General features: G+C 37.8%; 1 protein-coding gene across 1 annotated transcript in view; it reads right to left on the bottom strand.

Moving 5' to 3' along the window:
* The window catches only part of LOC120526370 (cytosolic phospholipase A2 gamma-like), a 114,320-nt gene that overhangs the window by 86,642 nt on the left and 15,658 nt on the right, over positions 1–12,020 (bottom strand). The window contains exons 3-4 of the mRNA XM_039749505.1: positions 7,293–7,352; positions 5,469–5,589 (exon numbers count right to left, since the gene is read on the bottom strand). Coding sequence (XP_039605439.1) covers positions 5,469–5,589; positions 7,293–7,352 — 181 coding nt within the window. The remainder of the gene's footprint in view (positions 1–5,468; positions 5,590–7,292; positions 7,353–12,020) is intronic.

Genomic DNA, 12,020 nt, shown 5'->3' with positions numbered 1-12,020 from the left:
TGTTTATCTTTGTATACCAAGGTACCACTGTATATATGTGGATGTATGTGTGTATATATATATATATATATATATACATGTGTATATGTAGTGTCACGCATGCGCGAATAGGAGACCGCGGACGGAGCTTAACACGCTTCGGAAGACGTTCACCAGCAGGGAGTGGCGGGGTACTAACCTTTCTCCTTTGCTTTCTTTCAGGAAAAAAGACGCTCCGCCACCATAAGTCTCATTCCCACAGCACGTTACTTCCGCCCTTCCTCCGCCATGTTTTCCTGATGTCATCAGTCCCATCCTCCCTCACGGTTCCTTCCCAGCATTCCTCCACTTCCGGCTCCTCCTGTATAAAATGGCCGCCGACGCCATTTTCGGCGTTGCGCATATGAGCATTTTTTTGTTTATATATTTTGACCTTGTTATTGTATTATTGTGGATATTTCTGCAGTATACAGGGCCGGAAACCCCAAACCTTTTTGCTGTCTCCTCTTGTCTCTTTTACAGTAGATATGTAGATATGTATGCATATGTATATGTGTATATATATGTGTGTATATATATATGTGTATATGTATATTTAAGTTTATATGTGTGTCTGTGTGTATATATATATATATATATATATATATATATATATATATATATATATATATATATATATATATATATATACTAGCAAAATACCCACGCTTCGCCGGTGGCGAACTACTGCCTTAAAATTTTATGGTTTGTTTCAATTACGACATTTTTTGCAAGACTTGTGTTGAAGTGACATTCAGCATCTGTCAAGCATTGTAAGCATACAACCGGTTCCATCGATAACTTCACTTCCAGCTTTTGAGAGTTTAAACATTCATAAACATCAAAGTGTCCACTACTGAAATCGTCACCTGTCAATCTAAGATGTTTACGAGGCATTGGCGGTTGTCGAAAGGTGTAAAATATTTGGCCACTTGAAACCGACAACCGAACAATTCAGTGGCAACCATCAACTCACATGCAGAACCATAGGTGAAGGGCTTAAGCATTTAACTCTTATAGTGCTCCTGTGTAGTATAATTATTTCCAGTACCATCATCACTCCATACCTTGAACCTGTCCCAGTCATTCAATACATAAGACACAATGTTCCTCCGGATATCAAGAGTGAGCCTGCAATATGTAACAAAGAAAATGGAAAAGGCAGGTGCCATCTCCGGGCATGGAAACCACTCGGTAAGTGACAGTTCTTTAATCGATGGCGATCACCTCGATAGACATGTTAATGGGGGTACGGTTGTAATGATAAAGGAAATGGGTACCTGAACAATGTAAAGTAAGTCTAAAATACCTACACAATAACTATAATCGTAATAAATGAACAATAAAACAGCGGAGAAGCCATGGATTAAATAAAAGGCTGTAGTTTTCAGCAGGGAGATGTGAATCCCGTGGCAAAGCAAGGAAGGGAATGTAGAGAGGCGTTGGGATGGGGACCGTTATGACCGTTACGCGTAGAATTTTGAAATGAAACCTGCTTAACTTTTGTAAGTAAGCCGTAAGGAATGAGCCTTCCAAATTTCAGCCTTCTACCTACACGGGAAGTTGGAGAATTAGTGACGTTGAAAAGTTCAATATGGCGGCCGACAGTGGCATCATACCACCGAAATAAGTAATTACATCGGTTTCGGTTAGCGCAGGGAAGCCGCCTACCAAATTTCGTGAAAATGGGGCCATAAATAAGAAAGTTCAACACAAGGGACGTTGTCGACCATTATGACTGTTATGCGTAGAATTTCGAAATGAAACCTGCTTAACAGTTGTAAGTAAGCTGTAAGGAATGAGCCTGCCAAATTTCAGCCTTCTACCTACACGGGAAGTTGGAGAATTAGTGACGTTGGAAAGTTCAATATGGCGGCCGACAGTGGCATCATATCACCGAAATAAGTACGTACATTGGTTTTGGTTAGCGCAGGGAAGCCGCCTACCAAATTTCATGATGATGGGGCCATAAATAAGAAAGTTCAACATGGCGGACGTTGTCGACCGTTATGACCGTTACATGTAGAATTTCGAAATGAAACCTGCTTAACTTTTGTAAGTAAGCTGTAAGGAATAAGCCTGCCAAATTTCAGCCTTCTACCTACAAGGGAAGTTGGAGAATTAGTTATGAGTGAGTCAGTCAGTGAGTGAGTGAGTGAGTGAGTGAGGGCTTTGCTTTTTATTTATTAGTATAGATATATGACAGCAACACTCATAACAGTGACAAAACAATTACATTGACAATCATGTTACGTTATTTTCAAAATGTTTCCTTTTCTTTCTCATTACTTCTTTAACACACTACTTCTCCGCTGCGAAGCGCGGGTATTTTGCTAGTCTTATATACTGTAACTATGAAAATGGCTCTTACAACATGAAAAGATGCCGACGGAAGAAGAGAAGAAGCGGGCCACTAGGGTGGAGAAAACGAGCTGCTCAGGAAGCAGCAAGCGCATCAACCTCTGAGCATACGATTGCTGAACGTACCGAGAAGGAAAACTATATATCAAGTATATTCACTGCATGTTATTGTGTAGTCCGCCGTTACTGGTTAATCCAATAATTTGGTAAGATTTCTACTAATCTGTCTTACCTTTCTGTGTTGTGGGAGGGGGTCTATCAATGTAACTGAAGCCCACTCATTTTAAGAAACAGAATAATACATTTTTTTTATAAACACAAGGTTTACAGAAGTATTATAAATTAATATATATATTAACATAAAGTATAAGATGACACAGACAGACAAACATATAACGTATAGACTGACTTTTTACTGGTCATTTAAAGTTCTGCTTTATCTTGGCGCAAATAAAAAGTTTTACAATATCAAGACTTTATAGTCACTCACCCAACATCATAGTTCTATTCTGTTTTCAGTTACCAAGCCTATTCATGTCCGTGGGGTAACTGGAAAAGCTAAAGAAATGTAAGTAATCGTACTGTATGTCTGAAATGTTGTAAGTCACCTTAAATAAAGGTGTTAGCCAAATTAGAAATAATAATAGAAATGGCAGACTAATTCTGATGAATATACAATGTGGAAGAAAGATGAATGTTAACAATTATTATATACAAAATGCATACATTTAACATTTAATGTTAGTGTTATTAATATCAATCAACAGAGGATATTTTTTGTTTCAGACAGATTTGCCAACATTCATTAAATGTTATTGTTTTTAAAAATTGTTAATTGATGGTGTGCTCTTTTTGAGACTTTTATTGTGGTCTGGTTTGTTTATTATAATTATTATTTTTATATAATCTATTTATATATACAGTGCATATGGAAAGTATTTACAGCGCATCACTTTTTCCACATTTTGTTATGTTACAGCCTTATTCCAAAATTGATTAAATTATTTTTTTCCTCAGAATTCTACACACAACACTCCATAATGACTACGTGAAAAAAGTTGACTTGAGATTTTTGCAAATTTATTAGAAATAAAATAATTGAGAAAGCACATGTACATAAGTATTCACAGCCTTTGCCATGAAGCTCCAAATTGAGCTCTGGTGCATCCTGTTTCCCCTGATCATCCTTGAGATGTTTAATTGGAGTCCACCTGTGGTCAATTCAGTTGACTGGACATGATTTGAAAGGCACACACCTGTCTATAGAAGGTCCCACAGTTGACAGTTCATGTCAGAGCACAAACCAAGCATGAAGTCAAACGAATTGTCTGCAGACCTCCGAGACAGGATTGTCTTGAGGCACAAATCTGGGGAAGATTACAGAAAAATGTCTGCTGCTTTGAAGGTCCCAATGAGCACAGTAGCCTCCATCATCCATAAGTGGAAGAAGTTCAAAACCACCAGGACTCTTCCTAGAGCTGGCCGACCATCTAAACTGAGCGATCGGGGGAGAAGGGCCTTAGTCAGGGAGGTGACCAAGAACTCGATGGTCACTCTGTCAGAGCTCCAGAGGTCCTCTGTGGAGAGAGGAGAACCTTCCAGAAGGACAACCATCTCTGCAACAATCCACCAATCAGGCCTGTATGGTAGAGTGGCCAGACAGAAGCCACTCCTTAGTAAAAGGCACATGGCAGCCGGCCCGGAGTTTGCCAAAAGGCACCTGAAGGACTCTCAGACCATGAGAAACAAAATTCTCTTGTCTGATGAGACAAAGAATGAACTCTTTGGTGTGAATACCCGGTGTCATGTTTGGAGGAAACCAGGCACTGCTCATCACTAGGCCAATACCATCCCTACAGTGAAGCATGGTGGTGGCAGCATCAGGCTGTGGGATGTTTTTCAGCATCAGGAACTGGGAGACTAGTCAGGATAAAGGGAAAGATGACTGCAGCAATGTAGAGACATCCTGGATGAAAACCTGCTCCAGAGCGCTCTTGACCTCAGACTGGGGTGACGGTTCATCTTTCAGCAGGACAACGACCCTAAGCACACAGCCAAGATATCAAAGGAGTGGTTTCAGGAGAACTCTGTGAATGTCCTTGAGTGGCCCAGACTTGAATCTGATTAAACACTTCTGGAGAGATCTTAAAATGGCTGTGCACCGACGCTTCCCATCCAACTTGATGGAGCTTGAGAGGTGCTGCAAAGAGGAATGGGCGAAACTGGCCAAGGATAGGTGTGCCAAGCTTGTGGCATCATATTCAAAAAGACTTGAGGCTGTCAATTGCTGCCAAAGGTACATCGACAAAGTATTGAGCAAAGGCTGTGAATACTTATGTACATGTGATTTTTCAGTTTTTTTATGTTTAATAAATTTGCAAAAACCTCAAGTAAACTTTTTTCATGTTGTCATTATGGGGTGTTGTGTTCTGAGAATTCTGAGAAAAAAAATGAATGTAATCCATTTTGTAATAAGGCTGTAACATAACAAAATGTGGAAAAAATGATGCACTGTGAATACTTTCCAGATGCACTGTAATTTTTATATATGTGTTTTGTGGTCAGAATATTTTGCTTCACTTTGCATCAATGGGTTTATGTGGTATAGCGGGGTCTGTGGATCAAAAAAAAAGAATGTCTTTCCAATCTCTGCTCAAGTGAATATTAGACCATTTGAACAATCGAGACAAGAACAGGTCAATCAGCACAACAAAGCTCACCAGTCCTAACATCAGGTCGAGTTTTGAAAGTCCCTAAAGTCCTACTGTCTACCACACCACTTTTTCCGTGTGTCTGTGGTTCTCTGGGTCAATACCTCAAGTTCACATTCACTTGGTTTCTTCTGTACTTCCATGGTTTGTAGTAAAGATGTCACTCAAGAGCATGGTGACTAGATGATGAATGTCTAAAAAAGGTGTTCACTGACATTAGGTGATGGGGAGAGGCTAAATGCACATAGTTTTAAGTTGATTTGAGATTTATTAAATCGCCTAGTGTTACCCTAGGTATAAGTACAGTTTTATACAGTGTCCTCCATAGTGTATGGAACAAAGACACATTTCTCTCTGATGTTTCTGACACTTTCTTACCTCATTTTTCGAGACATTTTTTCCCAGTAGCTGTCCTAGTGCTTCAGCAGCCACTGCCTTTCGTGCATCAACTGCTAAACGCTCTCCAACAGAAAGCTCATCTGAAATGCGAAGCATTTTGCTAAAATGAGGGGGAAAAAAATAATTCTCTATTCAGTAACTGCAGTCAAATAAATATGGATTCATAAATTGGATGACAGTGATGTGGGTATTCATCTGAGATATTCATGGGAGAGGCATTTCATAAATAAATAACAAGCCTTTTTAGGCAAACAAAATAGAAAAGTTAAATGAAAATGGAGTTTTTGTATCCTTAAGAGCCCACTTTCATAAAAGAACAGTGGAGAAAATTAGCATTTTTAGGGATGTTTCTGGTAAACAAGGAAGCATTTAGCAGGTAGGAAAATGGGTTGTGTAAGGCGGTGATCTTTGTCTGCAATTTGGAAAGAAAATAAGTGCTGACAACATAAAATTAAAGAGGTTATAACATTAGATTAGATAAGATAAACGTTATTAATCCCAGGGGGGGATTTAGACACATACACCTGCAGAAACATAAAAAACTAAAATATAGAAGGCAAAAAAAAAATAGAATTAATACAGTGTCCTCTACAATGTTTGGGACAAAGACACATCAATCCTTAAATTACGCCTCTGCTCCACAGTTTAAAATTACAAATCAAACAATTCAGGCGTGATTAAAGTACACCTTGCAGATTTTCATTTAAGGGTATGATAAAAAAAAGGCTGCAGTGCCTGTGGGAAGGTTAAAAGAATACAAAGTTATAATAGAAATGAATGAAGAGGAGAGGTAGATCTTCGACTGAAAACCTTAATCCCATGTGAACACACTTCCTGTTTATTCACTACCATAGTATTTATCTACTGTATATTTAAACACTAAGGCATGTGTGTGTCTGTTCAATTCTTCTGAGCAACCCGATTGGTTAGTTTGGCTTTGGTGATGCGAACATGAGAGGAAGTGTGAGTGTAAGACACACAAGGAGGAGTAAAGGCATTAAAGGCACACTGAGAGTTACCCGCCTACAGACAGGAGGTTTTAAAGTGGACAGGCGGCGAGCAAAGCATCTCGAAATGACAGAGTCTGAAAAGCAGGCCTAATGAAAGTGCTCTTGACAGAGAGAGTGCCGTTCAAGAGAGATTCAGACACATGACGATACAGGGTGCTGAAGGTAAATGAAGGGCAAGCAAGAGATATCAAATATTTTTAAATTCAATCTATTACTTGTTTCAACACTTAACATGGCTAGTTTCACAATATTTTAACAAAAATGTCTGCACTTTGAATATTGTAAGCATACGACTGGATAACTGACATATGGATCTTCAGTAACTTGAGATTTTTTTCACTGACATTTTAATATTGTTTGCTTTTCTTCACTATTGGCTCTCTCTGAACTCCTATCATAACCCATATACTTCCTATTTAATCCAACATTGGATTATAAACATGTGTGGTGTGCTTTTCCTTATGCTTTTTTGACTTTCTGAATGACAGGCTTCATGCTTTCTGAACTACACTTGATAGCTTTTGATTTGGCTTTGGTAAAAGATAGAAATGATTTTTGCTTACAAACTTTCATTGAGTTTAGACTTCTGATCCACTGACTAAAGTCATAACACTACCAGCTTCTAGCAGCTGCAGCCCTCCAACAATGCTATGCTGATTTGCTTTTTCCTTACATGGTTTGCTCTCCTGCTTTCATAATTTTATCTGTTTTGGTTCCTCTTGCACTTTTAATGGTAAACTCTGGATAGCTGGGCATACCATCACAATACCACAGATTTTCTTCAGACACTCACCTTGAACTGAGCGTTGTGTCCTGAAGGGACTCTTCTTCTTCTTCTTCTTCTTCTTCTCCCCTACAAAAATCAAAAATGCAATTTTACAATTTACTGAAAATTTGCTCATTGCAGCACATTGTGAGTGTGTACAGAGGGCTGTGTTTAGCTCTACTACCTGAGGGCCCATTTACATTTGGGAGGTCTAAATTTTCAGTATTTGATTGGCATTTTCAATTCTTTTATTGGTGTTTTCCAAGCATTTTTGTGGCATTTTGTTGGCGTTCAGATGATTTTAACGTTTTTCAAGCATTTTTCATGCATTTTCAAAGAAGTGTTTTGCAGGGAGAAAAAAATGATGGACATCATTTCCTTTCACCATTTAAATGTTTATGAGGAGATTGTTGTGCCTCCAGAATGTCTTCTAAGACTTTACTAATTTAAATCCTGGAGATGTCAGTTCTGAAGCGAATGTGCCGTCACCATCAGGAGTGTAGATATTTGGATCAACTGGTTCTGCAGCACAGGGAGCATTAAGGTCAATTCTGGACTTCCTATGAAGAACTCAGGCAGAATCCTAAAAATTTCCAGAATTAAGCAGGGATGTTGATGAGCACAAAAGTACTATAATATCTGTTAGTAATAAAAAAGTAATAATAATCTGTGCTGTATTTGTAAAAATAAATTGCCTGCTGTAGTAGATGCAACATCACGCAACATCAGGCAGGCACGTGATCTGGTCATCAAGTGACAGCTAGTGAGGAAAAGGTTAAGTCTGGGCATAGAATGTAATAAGTTGAATAGAACTGAACAGATATTATATTCATATACCGGGGGTCAAATGTTAGTACATTTTTTTTTCAGTTTGTGAGGCTAACATTTTGAAAGGCAAAATTAAAGGTTTTATATTCATGTGTCTTTTATTTAACATCTTTTTTATGTTTTTATTTTTTTAGGCTGTTCCTAAATGTGTCAGCCCACTATTTTATAATTTTAGAGGGCTAAGAAGCATTGCAGGGTTGCTATTTACTGCCTCTAAGGAGGTGACACAATCTGCATCTTGAAGACTTGCTTATAATTTCCAGCACAGCCAAAGAGGTGGTTTATGGATGTGGGTAGGGAGGACATGTAGTCTGTCGTTGTGACAGAAAATTTTGTAAAAGAAAAGATAGATGGAGACGCGTGATCCACTGTGGCGACCCATAAATGGGAACAACCAAAAGCAGGCATTTAGTTATTTGGATTTGAACAAGATTTGATCAGGATTCAGAAGTTAGCCAGCAAAGAGCTATTGAAAAATGTGGTTATATTTAAATATATAATATATCAGTGGCCCAAAATGAAGAATTAAATACAGACATAAACCATAGAATGCAGTCTGGAAGGAACAACTGAAAGAAGGCATCAGAAGTATTGTGAATTAAGGCAAAGGTTAAAGTTAAGGCTTTTAAGACAGTGGTAAGACCAGAAATGATGTATGGAGCTCAGACATGGGAAGTAAAGGGAGTGCAGGAGAAGAAGCTGGATATGGTAGAAATGTGGAGATGGTTGTGTGGTGTTACAAAAAAGGACAGAATAAGACATGAGACAGTCAGAGGTTCAACAAAGTGGGAGGGATATCTAAGAAAGTACAGGAGAGACAATGAATAAGTGGGCAAAAGAGTGATGGACATGGAAGTCCAGGAAAATAGAATGTGAGGGAGGCCAAAGCGGAGGTGGATGGATAAAGTGAACATAAAGGAAGGAAAAGAGCTTGACTGGTCAGAAGGTGTAGGACCGAACTGCATGGAGAAATTGATCAAGCACGTCATCACCACATAGAAATAGAAAAAGAGAAAAAGGTAAGAAGAAAAAAGAGGAGCAGGAATTTCTATGTGTTATATGTGTTCAGAATTTATTCCTTTTTAATGTCCTTTATGGTGGTTATTTACACAATTATATACTAATATAGTGGTTCTCAACCTGTGGGGCGGGCCCCTAGGGGGGGGCTAGTAACAAAAAGGGGGGCGCGAAGATGTGAAAAAAAGAAAACAAGAATCAAAAATATGAAAAAACATCTTTTGAAACCAAAACAACTTAACTTAAACTACATTCTGATACACGGTGGCGCAGTGGTAGCGCTGCTACCTTGCAGTTAGGAGACCCGGGTTCGCTTCCCGGGTCCTCCCTGCATGGAGTTTGCATGTTCTTCCCGTGTCTGCGTGGGTTTCCTCCCACAGTCCAAAGACATGCAGGTTAGGTGGATTAGCGATTCTAAATTGGCCCCAGTGTGTGCTTGGTGTGTGGATGTGTTTGTGTGTGTCCTGCGGTGGGTTGGCGCCCTGTGTTGGCTGGGATTGGCTCCAGCAGACCCTCTGTGTTCGGATTCAGCGGGTTAGAAAATGGATGGATGGATACATTCTGATACTAGAACAATAAATATAGAGTTAGATAAAAGTTAAGTAGGTATAATAAAATATGCATCTACATTTCAAAAAAATGTTAGCGGGGCATGATTAAAACTGTTATGAAAAACTAGGTCGCAAATACTTAAAGGTTGAGAAACGCTGTACTAATAGGTGGGTAACACTATAGTCATTTTCGCTGGTGACTGCTGTGCTCATGATTAATTGCTGTTATTAAGACAGAATTTAAAAAAAGCCAACTCCTTAGAAACAATGACTTAAAAACAGAGCAATACAAAGTAAGCTTCCAAAGATACAGAAAAATATAAATATACCTTAATTTCCTGTAAGTATAAATCTAACAATATTTCTCCTTTTTAAGTGCAAAACAAGAAAAAAATGGACCAGCTAATTGAACAATGAGATCAGTTAAAGGTAACAATTATTGACTGATTAAGAAACTGGTTGGTAACGACAACCTGCAGCCACATTTGGGGGGCTTGGACTGAACTTGAGAATTTCTTTACCAGATTACATTAATGGACTCCTAACTGGACTACCTAAGACAGTGGTCAATCGATTGTAGTAAGAATTTTAACCAGTTAAAGAAAATCACAGCTCGTCTCACCAGCCTTAGTATCGTTACATTGGCATTGGCTACTGGTGTTCATCAGAATGGATTTTAAATCACTATAAATCAATGAATCATCTTGTTCCTTCCTTTGTTTTGGAGGGTCCATCCCTTTATATTAATCATAATCTTAGATCCCTGAACACTAATTTTCTTATTATTCCAAGAGCTAAAAAAGAAGTGCTGAGGAAACCTTTTGCCTTTATGATCCAAAAATATGAAATATTTTATCAAAAGAGACACACTAGGCTAATACTGTGAATCATAAAAAAAAAATCTTTGGCTTTTTCATAGTTACATTTCAGTTCCATTTCTAATAGACTATATTTAAATAGAAACATACTTCTTGAATTTGCAATCATTATTAGTTTTATTAATTTTGACTATTCCTGGTTTTCTTTTTTGGTTTTCTGTAGTGTCTCCACCATCTAATCAAAGTAATGAGCAGCCACATGTAATGCTGTTATGAAGGCTGTTGATGAGACCTACTGTATCAGATCTTCAGGGACGACGCTTAAAAACAATGAGGAACTGCTGAACCACATTTATGTTAGGTAGAATGCACAATGTGGACTTGACAACACTGAAGTTTTTTTTTTTTTTATTTCTTTTTTTTCTGCCCTTCCTGGCCATCTAAGCATAGCATCAGACATCATTATAATGATGTGAGGCTTAAAAAATAATCCATAATTAAGGACTGTACTTTATCTTTTATTTGCATATCTGCATTTTTAAGTATGTATTTATTGATTCTCATTTACTCTTTTTGGTGTTTAATCTATTCAGTCATACACTTACTTATATTTTTCATTTTTTGTTTTTCTTTATCTGTTCATAAGAACTCTTTTAAAAGCTTTGAAATCATTTCAGCTTTGTTGTCCTAACTCACCATTATGAGAAAACTCCCACATATCATATACTGTTTGACTCAACTTGATATCCAGTTATGCAAGATGTTAAGCTATTTGGGGTCCTCCACTATTTTTGACCCTCAACACTAGGGGTGCCCTGCATTGATATTGGAGGACTTCAGTGGTTACAGGTTTTCCTTACTGCCACTTTCTTATTCATTGATCAATATCTGCAGCTAATTGACTTCTTTTCACTTCATTTTAATTGTCTTGTTTTTTAATAGTCTGCCCTATGAATTTAATTGTTTATCCTCAAATGGCAGCCAAACAAAAATGACGTTTGAAGTGAGCCAAAAGATGACCAGCTAAGTTGGGGTCTCAAACATCAACTAACTTAATTCCAATTAGAAGCTGATTTCTGTTGTTAATTATACCAATTATTTAAACCCATAATTTGTTGCTACTCTCATTCTGCCACCCCGGACATATCCAAATCTGTTGATTTTATTTTTTTAAAAGAGCGCCATCAAAATGTTTTGTTGACTTAAGCAGATCGACATTACTGACACCTTCACATTTCACTGTGGAGGGCACAGGTTAGCCGGTTATGTGTTTGTTCATTTTGTATCTCATTATTATTTGGCTGCTAATTATGGAAAAAACAATTAAGAGGCCTGAGTATTAAATAGCAAGTCAATTTTTAAAGCAAAGCAAAGCAACAGTTAATTAGCAACAAAAATTGGGCATTAATTAAGAAAAAAGATTTATTTTAAGGCCATTTTAGGACCATATTATGTAAAGGGAAATTACACCTGTGTTGTGCCACATCAACTGACCACAGTGGTTCACAATCTAATGAAATATGAAGGGTCAAAGTTACTTA

The sequence above is a fragment of the Polypterus senegalus genome, chromosome 3 (genome assembly GCF_016835505.1).
Source record: "Polypterus senegalus isolate Bchr_013 chromosome 3, ASM1683550v1, whole genome shotgun sequence".
Lineage (NCBI taxonomy): Eukaryota > Metazoa > Chordata > Cladistia > Polypteriformes > Polypteridae > Polypterus > Polypterus senegalus.
The sequence above is the reverse complement of the archived record's forward strand: the minus strand, read 5'-3'. Positions and strand labels throughout refer to the sequence as shown.